Raw genomic sequence first — 18,300 nt, 5'->3', positions numbered from 1 at the left:
ATTCATTGACAGCAAGCGGAGGTCTGGGAAGGGTGGGGAACACAGTGTGTTAGAGAGACGCACCGATTTTCATTTGAGGGATTTCCATGTTGTAATGTGATGACATATATCCAGGATGATGGGTGGGGAACACAAGAACGAAAGAGTGCAGCACTGGTTTTGCGCCATTTTGGGTGCAGCGCTGGTTTTGCGCCATTTTGGGTGCTGCGCTGGTTTTGCATCCTTATCAGGTACAGAGCTGGTTTTGCGTCATTTTCGGGTGCACCGCTGGTTTGGCATTGTTTTTCCTAAACTGCAGCGCTGCCGGTCAAGGGAAAAAACTAGGTGACGTAGCATTACATCATTGCTGCACCACTTCATCCTCGGGATCCATGGTGGCCCCATGGGCTGGATCCCGTCCCATGGTGATATCAGCTGGAGATCACGTTCCCCACAAATGGGCTCAGCACCTGCTATAGAGACGTTTCATTGCACCTGCTGGGAAGGTGTCTCTGCTCTTGTAGTTCCACAGAAGACAATACTAACTGTATACAAAGCTAACACTGACCTTGAAAATGCGGGAAATCTTTCCCAAACGGTCACTACAGAGTAAGACATCATCGGCACTGACCGTGTTCAGAGATGATGAATGTCTAGATTATTTTACAGCTCGGGGGCTGCATTATTAGACTTTCTGGATTATCAGAGGCAAGTTTGAGAAACTTTTTATTCTGCCGAAACCAAGTTCTGGTGAAAATTGACTTGCCCTTTAAATTTTAATGTCACCGGAGTCCTCCGCTACCTACTATTTCTGCCTCATTCGCGTGGCATCGGATGACCGGTACAGGAGAAGGCAGCAGACCTTAATGGCCAGAAGTCCGTGGTCAACTGATCGCCACTGGTTTGGCTTGGCCGCTTCTAGCCATAGATTTTCCCTTGGGCTCCCTCTGAACAGTAGCGTTAAGTAGCAGCCATTGAAGCGTGGTGCCTGGACAGGCCGCGTCCATCAAAACAGAAGCCACTCCTTATAAAAGGACTATGTTCTGGTTGATGAAGGCCATACGTGAGCCTCTCTGACCTCCTTCTTCCCTAATAGAGCACGAAGACCGTGATGGTCTTCATGAGAAAACCCCCTTTTAAATAATTTTTCAAAGTGACCACCTATTGACTCTAGAAAGTACCGTAAATTTCTTTCTTCCTCCTGGGGAAAAGCTTATTTGCTTAATTTTCCCAGGTTGCACCGACCGTACAGGTGGCTTTCCACAAGGCGAGTCATTACTTGAAAGTTTGTGAACCCCTTCTGAATTTTCCATATTTCTACATAAATTTGATCTAGAGCTACATCAGATTTTCAGTCCTACAAATGGATAAAGAGAAGGAAAAAAAATCAAGCAAAGGAGTCAGAAATGGAAAAAGTATGTGAACCTTTAGGATTAGCAGATAATTTGAAGGTGAAAGTAGAATCTTGGGTTTTCAATCAATGGGATAACTATCAGGTGTGAGTGTTTTATGTAAAGGGCAGGAATCTATCAAAGTTTGATCTACACAACACACGTTTGTGACATGAACAAAGAAGATCTATGAGGACTCTCAGAAGAATTGTTGATGCTCATCAGGCTGGTAAAGGTTAGAAAATCATCTCTAAGGAGTTTGCACTTCAACAATTCACATTCAGACAGATTTTGTACAGATTTACCCAGGAGTGGTCGACCCCAACAAAGATCACTCCAGGAGTAAGATGAGGTCACAAAGGAACCCAAGGTAACTTCTAAGCAACCAAAGGCCTCCATCACATTAGCTAATGTTCATGAGTCCATCATCAAGAGGACACTGAACAACAATGGCGAGGCATAGAGCAATGGAAGGAGAAAGCCTCTACTCTTCAAAGCAAACATTGCTCCCTGTCTGCAGTTTGCTCTAGATCCCCTGGACAAGCGAGAAGGCTACCGGAACAGTGTTTTGTGGATGGATGAGAAAAGGGGTCGCTCACTTTTACCACTCAGACTTGTTATATTGGATAATTTTCCTCAATAATAAAGTCTAATATTTCTGACTCATTTGTTAGATTTGTTTCTGTACTTTTAGGACTTGTTTGAAAATCTGATGTAGTTTTAGGTCAAATTTATGCAGAAATATGGAAAATTCTGAAGGGTTCACAAATTTACCACTGTACTAAAGAACACTAATACTTGTGAGTCTGACCGTAAAAACAAAGGAGGGTCCTCAGTTGCTTTCATATGAGACTCTAAAGAAAAGTGACTATGAAGTTTTGTTACTCGTTCAGAATGGGGCGCGGGCGCTCCCATTTTAGATGTGTGTGGGGAGGGGTCATACCGCTTTCTTTTGGATATGCGCTATCCTGACGAGACTGTGTCCTATCATCAATTTTACAAGTTACTGTGGCTGCATCCTGTGATGTTTTAACCAGTCATACTGCATATTGGTCACCAATTCCGGGTATCGCTTATATACTGTGATGGTGCCAGCGTAATGTAAATGTCTTGTAGTTAAAGGGGGTTTTTATTTTTCACAGTTCAGTTGCTCATAGTCTTGAACTGCTTGGAAAAATAAAACAAAAAAAAATGAAATCCGTGTTACTTCCCTACTACCGCCTCTCTTGCTCTCTGCCGGTCCCCGTCCTCAGCACGGACCCAGTGCCCAGTGATTGGCTGCAGCAGTCACATGCTGCAGACGTGACCTCACCGCTGCCGCCACAAAGATCTGCGGCGATAATTAGAGGCGCAGCGTAGGATCGGCAGAAGGTAAGTGATGCTCATTTTAGTATTTTTAAGCAGTTCAAAATTTTTGTACCATTTGAACTTTTTAAAAATGTACAGCCCCTTTAAGAATGGATCCAACTAGTCATGTAAAGATTGTAATATTTTTTTTTTTTTTTTTAGAGAAATAAAGCAAAAAAAAAAACAACACTTCGTACGTGATCCAGAATTGTGGTCTGATTCGTCGCTGATTATATCTTAACTTTTTGCTGATTGTGTGTGTGTGTGTGTGTGTGTGTGTGTGTGTGTGTGTGTGTGTGTGTGTGTGTGTGTATGTAATATATATAATATATAAAAAAAAAAAAAAAAAAAAAAAAAAAAGGGAAGAAAATCCAGCACTCTATGGAGAAAAAAATGAGATGTATAAATAAAGTCTCCATTTAAAAAAGTCATCACATGGAAATGAGAACAAAACTGACGCATTTCGAACACTGACAAAAAGATTGGCCCCAATAAATATGTCCCTATGTAATAACATCTGCAGCAAATCCTTTCACTCTGTAATCAAAACAATTAATCTAAGCAATGGGAAAAGTGCAAAAGTTTTCAAACCCTTTAAGCATTACGCCTCCTTCTGGCTCAACTAGAGAAAAACCTTTAGAGTGTGAGCTGACCATCCTTGGCCTCTTTTGGGGGTGATAAGACAAAAGACAAAAAAATTGTCTTCAACTTTAACCACTAAAACAAAGAAGATCTTCTAATTAGAGGATTTTGGGCTTTGAAGAGAAACACCTGGTGACTCAGCTGGTAACAAGTGACCTGTAGCCTGTCCACTCCGGCCTCTGGATGCTCCATGGGAACACATGCAAAAGGCATGCAAAAATTTTGTGCATTTTGGTTTATATGTTGCACAATTTACCTAATTTATTTTCAGGGCCTGTGCACAAATATGTAGAAAGTGCAACACTCAGTCTATATAAACACGATCTCTTTAAATTACATATAAGACCTAATCTCCGCCTGTGACCTGCAAACGGCTTCATGAGCCGGTGCAAGTAAGGCGACGTCTGGCAACAGTAATCTAGTATGGAATTGTTCTGACGGTGCCGGTGGAGCAGTGAAATTCCGTTTCGGTCAAATTGTTTTCTGTGGATGATGCAAAAAAACAGAAGTCACAAACCTTAATTATGCTTCAGGTCCATGCGGTTTTGCCGGTGTGCTCCTTTTTTTTTTTACCAGTTTTCATTGATATACGGAGTTGTCCAAGACTAGGTTGTCCAGGATAAGTCAACCATATCAGATCGGAGGAGGTCCGACACTCACCACCACCATCAATCATATGCACATTCACAGTATACAAAGCTAAAATATTACAGATCCGTACGCCGCGTACTGGTCGTTCTTAGGAACAGTACCCCAGATATCGGTGCGTAGGCGACATTGGCCACTACAGTGTATGGAGTTGTGGCTTTGCATCCTGTATACATCCAATGACCAACTAATCATTAGGGGTACCGGGCGTTGGTCCACCACCAATCTGATATTGATGGCGTATCCCAAAGATAAGTCGTTATCGATATGTTTGGGACAACTTATTTAATTTTCGACCACCACGGCCTAAGTGCTTTTGTAAGTTTTTCAGGAAATCTTTTATTCTTTGCACACTTGCCATCATTGAAATGAAGACCAATATGTTTAGTCTTTACATGATTGCAGTTTTGAAAGGCAAATATCAAAAAATTTTAATTCCGTAGGTTATTCTTAGAAAATTGTGTATCTTCTGTGCAGTAAACATTTTTTTTTTATCTGTCTTTCAGTAGATGCTTCTGTCACCCCCTTGCAAGAAAACCATGAAAGCAACAACAATGATGTAGAAATCCAGATCGAAATTGAAGACTCTGAAGAAAGCACACCAATGACCGATGAGGAAAGATATAACAAGGACTACGTAAAGTCCTTGTTCGAGATTGTGCTACTGATGGGAAAGCAGAATGTTTCCTTGGAAGGACGAAGTTTTAAAGATCCGGATGGAGTTTATTCCCCGGACAACTTCCAGGCCCTTCTTGATTATCGTATAAATTCTGGGGATGAAGTTCTCAGAAAGAGATTTGAGATGCTCGCCGTCAATCAGGAATACTGCTCGCGCTTCCAGCAGGAGCAGATCCTGGAAGTTTGCGATAGCTGCATAAGAGAGGAGTTGATGCGGGATGTACGCAACTCCCAATTCTTTTCAATTATTGTCGAAGACGCAGTTGACTTGGCGGGAGAAGAACACATGCCCATTTTCATCAGGCATATAGACGACACCAACAACCTCCACGAAGACTTTGTTGGGTTCCTCTTTTGCGAAGGGGACGCTGAAATGATAGCCGTGAACTTCCTAACGACCATCACAGAAAAATGGAAATTAAATCTGGAATATTGCCGTGGACAGTCGTTCATTGCTTCCAGCAAATTCTCTTCTAAAATGAAAATTGTAGCGTCACGGCTATTGCAAAAGTGTCCGCAGGCCACGTATACGCTCTGTTCTTCTTGTGCCTTAAATATTTTTTTGGCAAAATCAATACCCATTGCCGGGGTTTCAATGGTGTTGGGCACTTTGGAAGATATTTATTTACTTTTTAGTAAGACGCCCAGCTTACAGTACGAGCTGGAAAATTCAATCAGCAGTCTTTTTATGGACAATATTGAAAAGGGTAATGAACTGAAGGAAATTCTGAGATCGGAGTGGACAAGCAGGCACGATGCCTTTGAAATTATAGTAACGCTCCTTCATTCTCTTGTTCTCTGCTTGGATGGGATAGGCTGCGATAACTCCTCTAAATGGAATACGAGAATCACCGGACGTGCGTTTGTACTGTCCAGTGCCTTGACTGATTTTGACTTTGTCGTCACTATCGTCATATTGAAAAACGTGCTATCGTTTACTCGAGCTTTTGGGAAAAACTTGCACGGACTGACCTCCGATGTATTTTCTGCAGCCAATAGCTTAACTGCAGTTTTACACGCTTTGAATGAAGTCATGGAGAATATTGAAGTTTATCATGAGTTTTGGTTTGAGGAAGCCACAAACTTGGCAGCCGAGATCGACATCCCGGTAAAACTTCCAAGTCGTTTCCGTAGAATACAACGCACAAACTTGCAACCGGACCTAACGTCAGAAAACTTCTACAAAGAAACTCTTAGCATACCGACCATCCAACACATCATTCAAGGACTGAAAGACATCTTTTCTGAACAGCACCTGAAAGCCCTCAAATGCTTATCGCTTGTCCCGTCTGTCATGGGCCAGCTCAAATTCAGCACCAGTGAAGAACATAATACAGATCTGTATAAATATGACCTTCCCAGTCCCGAAACACTCTCTGCAGAACTTCACTGTTGGCGCGTCAAGTGGAAACACAGAAGCAAAGATGTTGAGCTTCCGTCCAACATCTTCGAATCTCTTCATCTCCCAGATATAAAATTCTTTCCCAACGTTTACGCCCTTCTTAAGGTTTTGTGCATTTTGCCCGATTTTAAAGTCGAAAATGAGAAATTCGAAAGTGGACGAAAGCGTCTGAGGTTCTACTTGGAGAGCACACCTGTGGAGCAAAGGTCAAGTCAGCTGGCCTTAGTCAACATTAGCTATGACTCCAAACATGATTTGGATGTAATGGTGGACACATACATGAAAATGGTGGAAAATAACGTTAAGTTTGACTCTACATCTCCAAGTTCTGAAACTGTGGACGAAGTTTGATGCCGATTGCACATAAGTCCAATGTGTTTGTACTAGGCCTTCAAGAGTTTGAGTTTTCCACATGGTTCCTACTTTGAAACATAAAATATGCCACTCTGTTGATGATCTGCCAAAAAAAAATGCAGTTTGTTACCAAAATGTTATAGATGGATCCATGACTGGGGCATTCAGTATTTTGACCTAAGTTGACCCTAGCATTGTAGTTATGTACAGAGAATTTTATGCTCACGACTTGGAGACGTTACGAAGAAATTTTAGTAAATTTGAGTTTCGCACTGTCTATTACTGGAGTAGTACAGAATAGCCAAGCTGTAGAGATGGGGGGGGGAAGATGTACAAATACCGTATTCTTTTGTATTTTTATATTGAAAGTTTTTTTTTTTCTAAAACTTAACGGAACAAAAATATAACCTTGTTTTCCTTGCAGAAAGTAATTTTTAAACCGTTTTCTCAAGCGCTGCTTTACAATAGGGGGAAGTTCGTTTGAGGGCGAAGTATACAGTTAGGTCCATATATATTTGGACAGAGACAACATTTTTCTAATTTTGGTTCTAGACATTACCACAATGAATTTTAAACAAAGCAATTCAGATGCAGTTGAAGTTCAGACTTTCAGCTTTCATTTGAGGGTATCCACATTAAAATTGGATGAAGGGTTTAGGAGTTTCAGCTCCTTACCATGTGCCACCCTGTTTTTAAAGGGACCAAAAGTAATTGGACAGATTAAATAATTGTAAATAAAATGTTCATTTCTAGTACTTGGTTGAAAACCCTTTGTTGGCAATGACTGCCTGAAGTCTTGAACTCATGGACATCACCAGACGCTGTGTTTCCTCCTTTTTGATGCTCTGCCAGGCCTTCACTGCGGTGGTTTTCAGTTGCTGTTTGTTTGTGGGCCTTTCTGTCTGAAGTTTAGTCTTTAACAAGTGAAATGCATGCTCAATTGGGTTGAGATCAGGTGAGTGACTTGGCCATTCAAGAATATTCCACTTCTTTGCTTTAATAAACTCCTGTGTTGCTTTGGCTTTATGTTTTGGGTCATTGTTCATCTGTAGTATGAAACGATGACCAATCAGTTTGGCTGCATTTGGCTGGATCTGAGCCCACAGTATGGCTCTGAATACATCAAAATTCATTTGGCTGCTTCTGTCCTGTGTCACATCATCAATAAACACTAGTGACCCAGTGCTACTGGCAGCCATGCATGCCCAAGCCATCACACTGCCTCCGCCGTGTTTTACAGATGATGTGGTATGCTTTGGATCATGAGCTGTACCACGCCTTCGCCATACTTTTCTCTTTCCATCATTCTGGTAGAGGTTGATCTTGGTTTCATCTGTCCAAAGAATGTTCTTCCAGAACTGTGCTGGCTTTTTTAGATGTTTTTTAGCAGAGTCCAGTCTAGCCTTTTTATTCTTGATGCTTATGAGTGGCTTGCACTGTGCAGTGAACCCTCTGTATTTACTTTCATGCAGTCTTCTCTTTATGGTAGATTTGGATATTGATACGCCTACCTCCTGGAGAGTGTTGGTCACTTGGTTGGCTGTTGTGAAGGGGTTTCTCTTCACCATGGAGATTATTCTGCGATCATCCACCACTGTTGTCTTCCGTGGGCGCCCAGGTCTTTTGGCATTGATGAGTTCACCTGTGCTTTCTTTCTTTCTCAGGATGTAACAAACTGTAGATTTTGCCACTCCTAATATTGTAGCAATTTCTCGGATGGGTTTTTTCTGTTTTTGCAGCTTAAGGATGGCTTGTTTCACCTGCATGGAGAGCTCCTTTGACCGCATATTTACTTCACAGCAAAACCTTCCAAATGCAAGCACCCCACCTCAAATCAACTCCAGGCCTTTTATCTGCTTAATTGAGAATGACATAATGAAGGGATTGCCCACACCTGTCCATGAAATAGCCTTGGAGTCAATTGTCCAATTACTTTTGGTCCCTTTAAAAGCAGGGTGGCACATGTTAAGGAGCTGAAACTCCTAAACCCTTCATCCAATTTTAATGTGGATACCCTCAAATGAAAGCTGAAAGTCTGAACTTCAACTGCATCTGAATTGCTTTGTTTAAAATTCATTGTGGTAATGTCTAGAACCAAAATTAGAAAAATGTTGTCTCTGTCCAAATATATATGGACCTAGCTGTACGGTAATTATCCCCAAACGTTGAACAAGGGGCTTCTTTCACTGTCATTTTTATGCCTTATTGCAAGGGAGTCCGTCGGCACAGAATGACTGTTTAAACCACGTACAGGGGCTTGGTGCACCCTTGGTTTGGCCAAACAGTTCGGTACACCTTACCGCCTTTTTTATTTCATGTATCTCCACCTTTCTCTGCCACTATAAAGCCAAAACTATCAATTATAATTGAAAGGGGACGGAGATGATGGGAAGGTGCACTGAACTATTCGGCCACACCAAGGGTGCACCGATTTCCTGTACTTGGTTTGGACAGTCATTCTGTGCTGACGGTCTCCCTTTACGTCTGGCCGCAGTGACCGTCTCTAAATTTCCTTAGAACTAAACTCTGTGTGAAAGATGTAAAATTTCTATAGGATGTATGTGGGGACCACTGACAGTTCCTGAATGTCAGATGTCTTGGAAAAGATGGATTGAGCTGTTCGATTGTTCTCTGGAGAGTCAGTACACTCCCCGTTCGACACTCCAAGCCAAGCATGCATGAGTGTGGGTGGGATCGATGGGAAGCATATCTGCCCGCTAAACAGACATCTTTCCAATGTGCCTGGCTGGTGTATGACTTTGGCGACTTAATATCATACTACAGTTAGAAGCACTGTCGTTCAGTCTGTGATGAACTGGTATAACCAGAAGTAAGTATGAGCCACTTCTCCCCCTGACTTCTGAACTCCTGATTGCTCTGTAAAACAGCTATATTCCAAAAACAAGACAAAATGCCAGTTCACTGAGAGATCAGGTTACAGCTACCTATTGAGGTCTATGGAGATAGGAGGGGCAGTGAGACACAGACTGCACTGCTGCTTTCATTAAGTGTTTTATCTCACCACAGTGCTGGACTCACAGCTACACTGCTCAGTACTGCAGCATAATGACCTCCATGCTGCTGCTGTACATTTGTTACAAAGAGACCGAAATCCCACATTTCTGTGTATGGGAGACATCATGGCAGCTGGTCACCACCCACTAGCTCAGAGACAATTACATAATTACCGCATGCAGATTGAAAAGTTAGTGAAAATGCAAGATACAAGCTATTTCTAAGCCATGGAACGATTGTGTGGATGCACTGTGTGCTCAGTATTATATCACTTTGGTAATCGGATATGCAGAGATGTAGGCATTTTTTTTACGTTCCCATCTCAGCCTGCAGCTTTTGTAGTGATGACAGTACAAAAAAATTGGCAGAATGATTCCATAGTTGGTTTAATAACCTTTACAGGATCGGAATAATTCTCCTAAGTCGTCATTACAGAGCCAGGTCTTGGTCATAACCGGTTTCATCAGATGGCATTTCATCAACTCTACGAAGAATAACAGCTCTTCTAGAAGATGTTGCAGGTGGTCTACGATTCCTTTAGGTTTTGGTAAATTCCTTTTCGATTGTCAAAGCTGAACATCTGGATACTTGCGGTAATCCACACCAAATGTTTAATTCTGGCAGAGGAAGAGATTTATAGTGGTATCTAGAAGAGTTAGAACACGACTTTTCTCATGTCATTCAGGCCGAAGATGTCTTTACCACTCCACCGATCACGCGGCAGTCTGTTTCTAAAGAAACGTTAAAAGGCAAATAGAATTAAAGGGCAAATGCGTGCGTCTTACTTTTACTTCCTCTAGAGCTGTTGCCCAGAAATTTCCATTGTAAGTCTTTCTTCAGTACGTAACTCCTTCTAAACTGGTCTACCATGTGAATACATTAGCTATTCAACTGGAGCACTTGAGAAAATCAGATCTATTTTCTACAAAGGAAGCCGGATTACCAGATCATTGAGCTGTGCCGATACTAAGGGACGATGAGTACCGATTCATTGAGCTGTACCGATACTAAGGGACGATGAGTACCGATTCATTGAGCTGTGCCGATACAAAGGGAGGATGAGTACCGATTCATTGAGCTGAGCCGATACAAAGAGATGAGTACCGATTCATTGAGCTGTGCCGATACAAAGGGAGGATGAGTACCGATTCATTGAGCTGAGCCGATACAAAGGGACAATGAGTAGAGATTAGTGTTGAGCGAGTATCACCGAGCAGCTGTAACTACTCGGAGCTCGGCCCGAGCATACTCGGCGAAAGGGTTAACAGAACATACTCGCTCAACACTAGTAGAGATTCATTGAGCTATGCCGATACAAAGGCAGGATGAGTACTGATTCATGGAGCTGTGCCGATACAAAGGCAGGATGAGTACTGATTCATGGAGCTGTGCCGATACAAAGGGAGGATGAGTACTGATTCATTGAGCTGTGCCGATACAAAGGGAGGATGAGTACTGATTCATGGAGCTGTGCCGATATAACGGGAGGATGAGTACTGATTCATTGAGCTGTGCCGATACAAAGGAAGGATGAGTACTGATTCATTGAGCTGTGCCGATACAAAGGGAGGTTGAGTACTGATTCATTGAGCTGTGCCGATACAAAGGGAGGATGAGTACTGATTCATTGAGCTGTGCCGATACAACGGGAGGATGAGTACTGATTCATTGAGCTGTGCCGATACAAAGGGAGGATGAGTACTGATTCATTGAGCTGTGCCGATACAAAGGGAGGATGAGTAATGATTCATTGAGCTGTGCCGATATAACGGGAGGATGAGTACTGATTCATTGAGCTGTGCCGATACAAAGGGAGGATGAGTACCGATTCATTGAGCTGAGCCGATACAAAGAGATGAGTACCGATTCATTGAGCTGTGCCGATACAAAGGGAGGATGAGTACCGATTCATTGAGCTGAGCCGATACAAAGGGACAATGAGTAGAGATTAGTGTTGAGCGAGTATCACCGAGCAGCTGTAACTACTCGGAGCTCGGCCCGAGCATACTCGGCGAAAGGGTTAACAGAACATACTCGCTCAACACTAGTAGAGATTCATTGAGCTATGCCGATACAAAGGCAGGATGAGTACTGATTCATGGAGCTGTGCCGATACAAAGGCAGGATGAGTACTGATTCATGGAGCTGTGCCGATACAAAGGGAGGATGAGTACTGATTCATTGAGCTGTGCCGATACAAATGCTGGATGAGTACTGATTCATTGAGCTGTGCCGATATAACGGGAGGATGAGTACTGATTCATGGAGCTGTGCCGATATAACGGGAGGATGAGTACTGATTCATGGAGCTGTGCCGATACAACGGGAGGATGAGTACTGATTCATTGAGCTGTGCCGATACAAAGGAAGGATGAGTACTGATTCATTGAGCTGTGCCGATACAAAGGGAGGTTGAGTACTGATTCATTGAGCTGTGCCGATACAAAGGGAGGATGAGTACTGATTCATTGAGCTGTGCCGATACAACGGGAGGATGAGTACTGATTCATTGAGCTGTGCCGATACAAAGGGAGGATGAGTAATGATTCATTGAGCTGTGCCGATATAACGGGAGGATGAGTACTGATTCATTGAGCTGTGCCGATACAAAGGGAGGATGAGTACCGATTCATTGAGCTGAGCCGATACAAAGAGATGAGTACCGATTCATTGAGCTGTGCCGATACAAAGGGAGGATGAGTACCGATTCATTGAGCTGAGCCGATACAAAGGGACAATGAGTAGAGATTAGTGTTGAGCGAGTATCACCGAGCAGCTGTAACTACTCGGAGCTCGGCCCGAGCATACTCGGCGAAAGGGTTAACAGAACATACTCGCTCAACACTAGTAGAGATTCATTGAGCTATGCCGATACAAAGGCAGGATGAGTACTGATTCATGGAGCTGTGCCGATACAAAGGCAGGATGAGTACTGATTCATGGAGCTGTGCCGATACAAAGGGAGGATGAGTACTGATTCATTGAGCTGTGCCGATACAAAGGGAGGATGAGTACTGATTCATTGAGCTGTGCCGATACAAAGGGAGGATGAGTACTGATTCATTGAGCTGTGCCGATACAAAGGGAGGATGAGTACTGATTCATTGAGCTGTGCCGATACAAATGCTGGATGAGTACTGATTCATTGAGCTGTGCCGATACAAATGCTGGATGAGTACTGATTCATTGAGCTGTGCCGATATAACGGGAGGATGAGTACTGATTCATGGAGCTGTGCCGATATAACGGGAGGATGAGTACTGATTCATGGAGCTGTGCCGATACAACGGGAGGATGAGTACTGATTCATTGAGCTGTGCCGATACAAAGGAAGGATGAGTACTGATTCATTGAGCTGTGCCGATACAAAGGGAGGTTGAGTACTGATTCATTGAGCTGTGCCGATACAAAGGGAGGATGAGTACTGATTCATTGAGCTGTGCCGATACAACGGGAGGATGAGTACTGATTCATTGAGCTGTGCCGATACAAAGGGAGGATGAGTACTGATTCATTGAGCTGTGCCGATACAAAGGGAGGATGAGTAATGATTCATTGAGCTGTGCCGATATAACGGGAGGATGAGTACTGATTCATTGAGCTGTGCCGATACAAAGGGAGGATGAGTACTGATTCATTGAGCTGTGCCGATACAAAGGGAGGATGAGTACTGATTCATTGAGCTGTGCCGATACAAAGGGAGGATGAGTACTGATTCATTTAGCTGTGCCGATACAAAGGGAGGATGAGTACTGATTCTTTGAGCTGTGCCGATATAACGGGAGGATGAGTACTGATTCATGGAGCTGTGCCGATACAAAGGGAGGATGAGTACTGATTCATTGAGCTGTGCCGATATAACGGGAGGATGAGTACTGATTCATGGAGCTGTGTCGATACAAAGGGAGGATGAGTACTGATTCGGTGAGCTGAGCCGATACAAAGGGAGGATGAGTACTGATTTGTTGAGTTGTGATGATGTTTAGGGAGGATGAGTACTGATTCATGGAGCTGTGCCGATACAAAGGGAGGATGAGTACTGATTCATTGAGCTGTGCCGATACAAAGGGAGGTTGAGTACTGATTCATTGAGCTGTGCCGATACAAAGGGAGGATGAGTACTGATTCATTGAGCTGTGCCGATATAACGGGAGGATGAGTACTGATTCATTGAGCTGTGCCGATACAAAGGGAGGATGAGTACTGATTCATTGAGCTGTGCCGATGCAAAGGGAGGATGAGTAATGATTCATTGAGCTGTGCCGATATAACGGGAGGATGAGTACTGATTCATTGAGCTGTGCCGATACAAAGGGAGGATGAGTACTGATTCATTGAGCTGTGCCGATACAAAGGGAGGATGAGTACTGATTCATTGAGCTGTGCCGATATAACGGGAGGATGAGTACTGATTCATGGAGCTGTGTCGATACAAAGGGAGGATGAGTACTGATTCGGTGAGCTGAGCCGATACAAAGGGAGGATGAGTACTGATTTGTTGAGTTGTGATGATGTTTAGGGAGGATGAGTACTGATTCATTGAGCTGTGCCGATACAAAGGGAGGATGAGTACTGATTCATGGAGCTGTGCCGATACAAAGGGAGGATGAGTACTGATTCATTGAGCTGTGCCGATACAAAGGGAGGATGAGTACTGATTCATTGAGCTGTGCCGATACAAAGGGAGGATGAGTACTGATTCATTGACCTGTGCCGATACAAAGGGAGGATGAGTACTGATTCATTGAGCTGAGCCGATACAAAGGGAGTATGAGTACTGATTCATTGAGCTGTGCCGATACAAAGGGAGTATGAGTACTGATTCATTGAGCTGAGCCGATACAAAGGGAGTATGAGTACTGATTCATTGAGCTGTGCCGATACAAAGGGAGTATGAGTACTGATTCATTGAGCTGTGCCGATACAAAGAGAGGATGAGTACTGATTCATTGAGCTGTGCGAGAGGATGAGTACTGATTCATTGAGCTGTGCCGATACAAAGAGAGGATGAGTACTGATTCATTGAGCTGAGCCGATACAAAGGGAGTATGAGTACTGATTCATTGAGCTGAGCCGATACAAAGGGAGTATGAGTACTGATTCATTGAGCTGTGCCGATACAAAGAGAGGATGAGTACTGATTCATTGAGCTGTGCCGATACAAAGAGAGGATGAGTACTGATTCATTGAGCTGTGCCGATACAAAGGGAGGATGAGTACTGATTCATTGAGCTGAGCCGATACAAAGGGAGTATGAGTACTGATTCATTGAGCTGTGCCGATACAAAGGGAGGATGAGTACTGATTCATTGAGCTGTGCCGATACAAAGGGAGGATGAGTACTGATTCATTGAGCTGTGCCGATACAAAGGGAGGATGAGTACTGATTCATTGAGCTGAGCCGATACAAAGGGAGGATGAGTACTGATTCATTGAGCTGAGCCGATACAAAGGGAGTATGAGTACTGATTCTTTGAGCTGAGCCGATACAAAGGGAGTATGAGTACTGATTCATTGAGCTGTGCCGATACAAAGAGAGGATGAGTACTGATTTGTTGAGTTGTGATGATGTTAAGGGCGGATGAGTACTGATTCATTGAGCTGTGCCGATACAAAGGGAGGATGAGTACTGATTTGTTGAGTTGTGATGATGTTAAGGGAGGATGAGTACTGATTCATTGAGCTGTGCCAATACAAAGGGAGGATGAGTACTGATTTGTTGAGTTGTGATGATGTTAAGGGCGGATGAGTACTGATTCATTGAGCTGAGCCGATACAAAGGGAGGATGAGTACTGATTTGTTGAGTTGTGATGATGTTAAGGGAGGATGAGTACTGATTCATTGAGCTGAGCCGATACAAAGGGAGGATGAGTACTGATTCATTGAGCTGAGCATACAAATGGAGGATGAGTACTGATTCATTGAGCTGAGCCGATACAAAGAGAGGATGAGTACTGATTCATTGAGCTGAGCCGATACAAAGGGAGTATGAGTACTGATTCTTTGAGCTGAGCCGATACAAAGGGAGTATGAGTACTGATTCATTGAGCTGTGCCGATACAAAGAGAGGATGAGTACTGATTTGTTGAGTTGTGATGATGTTAAGGGCGGATGAGTACTGATTCATTGAGCTGTGCCGATACAAAGGGAGGATGAGTACTGATTTGTTGAGTTGTGATGATGTTAAGGGAGGATGAGTACTGATTCATTGAGCTGAGCCGATACAAAGGGAGGATGAGTACTGATTCATTGAGCTGAGCATACAAATGGAGGATGAGTACTGATTCATTGAGCTGAGCCGATACAAAGAGAGGATGAGTACTGATTCATTGAGCTGAGCCGATATAAAGGGAGATTCAATGAGTTGGGCTGATATAAAGTACCAATTCATTGAGTTTTTCCAAAACGATGGTATGATTATCGATTCTTTTGAGCTGTGCCGATTATATAGGGACAATGAGTACCGATCCAGTTGTAGTTTGCACTGGCATATTGAGTTTTCAACAATATTTAATAAAGTTGATGACTGGAACAAAAACAGGAACACAATTTAAGGAAGTTGGTTCACTTTGTGGGTTAGTCCACAAAAAAAATAGGGCTCCAGACTGTAACTTAAAGCTGCAAGTTGGCTGCAAAAAAAAAATATTAATTGCCAACAGGTCACAGGCAAGTTACAACTGCAGACAACCTGCATTTCAACAACAACAAAACAAAAGCGTTAGCTGTTTTGCGACTGTCGTGCTGTGATATGCTACATTACAGTATCATGTAATATCGTGGCACACCTTGCAGTGTCACCCTAGCCTTATTACACGTTTCCAAAAAAATGGCCTTACTTTTGATTGGATTTTTTAGTTCAGCACCAACCAATTCTACAAATTCACCAAACGTTTAGCCATCACTACAGGCGGATGCAGGGAATTTCAGCAGCAGAAGGGAAGGAAGGGAGACACAGATTCATTACTAGTGGGTAGGCGGAGCCCCACAGGATAGTTCACCTCAGATTAGAAAAAGTGACGACCGGCCCCTCCAGCTTAGGCTCCTACTCCATGTCCTTCAGTTTTAAATTTGAGGTCGCAGAGGATAGTCGCTGCCTTTGCAGCTCCTCAGAAGAATTTTTTATTTTACATTCCCGGAGACCTGGACCCCCTGTGGTCTAGAGGTCTCAGGGGGTCTCGGCGCTGCTGGGACCCCTGACCCTCCCCTGGCGGATCTGCGTACCCCCTGAGGAGGTCCCCGCAGAAGCCTGCCGGCCCCGGGGGATACAGGGCTCTCCCTGGCGGAGACGCACACCGCTTCTTGGGGTCCCTGCGCGCTCTGCCGTGAGGGGGAGCTAAGGGCGCTCAGCTGGGTAAGTGCTCATCAAGTTCTGAGTGCTTCAGCGGCTGCTGCGGCAGCCGCTCTTACTGTACATGTGGTGACTGCAGTTTTGTCCGTTACAGGATATCACCGCTGCATTCGGCGTTTGGAGATGTCTCTGCTAGCAGGGGAGCAGGGACGGGGAAGCGCGGGCTCCGTTAGTGTGTAACGGCGGGGGGCGTGGCTTCGCGCTTCTCTGCTCCCTGTCACTTATCCTCAGACAGGAAGCGCTCGGAAAGCGCGTGCTGGAGCTGTCCCAGCCCCTTCTTCTTCTCCCGGGTCCTTCGGCCGGCGTCCATTTCCACGTGCAGCGCCTCCTGCTCCCTGCTCCCCGCTCTCTACACCTCCCCAGAGAAGAGCAGTCATCGCGGCCAGCTGGTGAGTCACTTCTGCCTTTTAAAGCAGAAGGTTCCGTTTGCTCACTATTGCAGCGCAGAGCACCTTACTGCTGGCCTGTTAAGGCAGACAGGGTGTGCTATATCCGGCGCTGCTATCTCCCTGCTAAAGAGGCTCTGGGACCCGCACACCTCTGTCCTTTTAAGGCAAAGGGGTATTGTGTGGTCAGCAGCATTAACCCCTTCTGAGGGGTCTGGCCTCATCAAGGCAGTTAACCTGTTCTGGAGTGCATGCTTCTGGGATCAGAGCGCACATCTCCCTAGTCTGTTAGGTTAACTTTTGCTCTGCAGGCAGCTGAGGTAGCTCTCTCCCTCTGGAGGAGCTTAAACCCTTCAGTGCTTGGTGATTTTTTTGCGAGGAGCAGGCTGTGGTGGCGGGATCACACTTCCTTGGTTACTGTACCCATTGTAAGTGGTTATTACCGCCTTATCCGCGATGCTCGCAACTGTGTGGGGGCATGTCGGATCAGGGACCAGGGGGCGCGGATTTCTCTCCCGGTCCTCTTCCGGATCGGTCACGCGTATCTGATACGCCGGGGTCTTCGACGGCGTCAGGTTCGACACTGGTTGGGGGTCTCAGTGATGTTAAAGTGGAAGCGCTCACTCGCTCCATTGACAGTCTGTCGGACCTCCTGGGTCATTGGGTATCAGCTAAGTCCCAAACGACGTCACGAGGCAAGAAGCGCCACAGGCCTGTGGTGGCGCCGTCTCCTCCGCGCAGTGCGTCGGAGGTTTCAGAATCACCGACAGACTCTGATGGTGAGATTTCCGATTCTGATGAAGAGGATCGGCTGGGTTGCTCCGCTTCGCTTTCGGGCCGTGTGGACGCTTTTATTGGGGCTATGCGGGAAGCGTTACAGCTGTCTGAAGAGGTGACGAGGCGCCTTGGCAAGTCGGCCCGGCTGTATCAGGAGTCGCGTCAGGCTCGTTCGACGCTGCTGGCGCACCATGAACTTAACGAGGCGGTGGAGAAAGAACGCCTGTGTCCGGATAAACGCTTCCAGGGGATGCGGTTTTTTGATGCCCTGTACCCCTGCTCCTCGGAGACGATCGTTAATTGGGTCCCCTCGCATGAAATGGACGTGCCAT

The 18,300-nt window shown here is 44.7% G+C and overlaps 1 protein-coding gene across 5 annotated transcripts in view; it reads left to right on the top strand.

The window, feature by feature from the left end:
* The window catches only part of THAP12 (THAP domain containing 12), a 46,606-nt gene extending 39,745 nt beyond the window's left edge, over positions 1-6,861 (top strand). For 3 of the 5 annotated variants that reach the window (XM_073661524.1, XM_073661518.1, XM_073661529.1), the window contains one exon: positions 4,514-6,857. In XM_073661524.1, coding sequence (XP_073517625.1) covers positions 4,514-6,438 — 1,925 coding nt within the window. In that variant the 3' untranslated portion in view covers positions 6,439-6,857. Of the gene's footprint in view, positions 1-4,513 lie in introns of all 5 variants that reach the window. The other 2 variants (XM_073661513.1, XM_073661506.1) reach the window with 2 other exon arrangements.
* Positions 6,862-18,300: the final 11,439 nt, after the last annotated feature.

The sequence above is a fragment of the Phyllobates terribilis genome, unplaced genomic scaffold (assembly GCF_046119375.1).
Source record: "Phyllobates terribilis strain yellow unplaced genomic scaffold, ASM4611937v1 Scaffold_2__4_contigs__length_985480577, whole genome shotgun sequence".
Taxonomy (NCBI): Eukaryota; Metazoa; Chordata; class Amphibia; order Anura; family Dendrobatidae; genus Phyllobates; species Phyllobates terribilis.
This window is presented reverse-complemented; position numbering and strand designations above follow the sequence as displayed.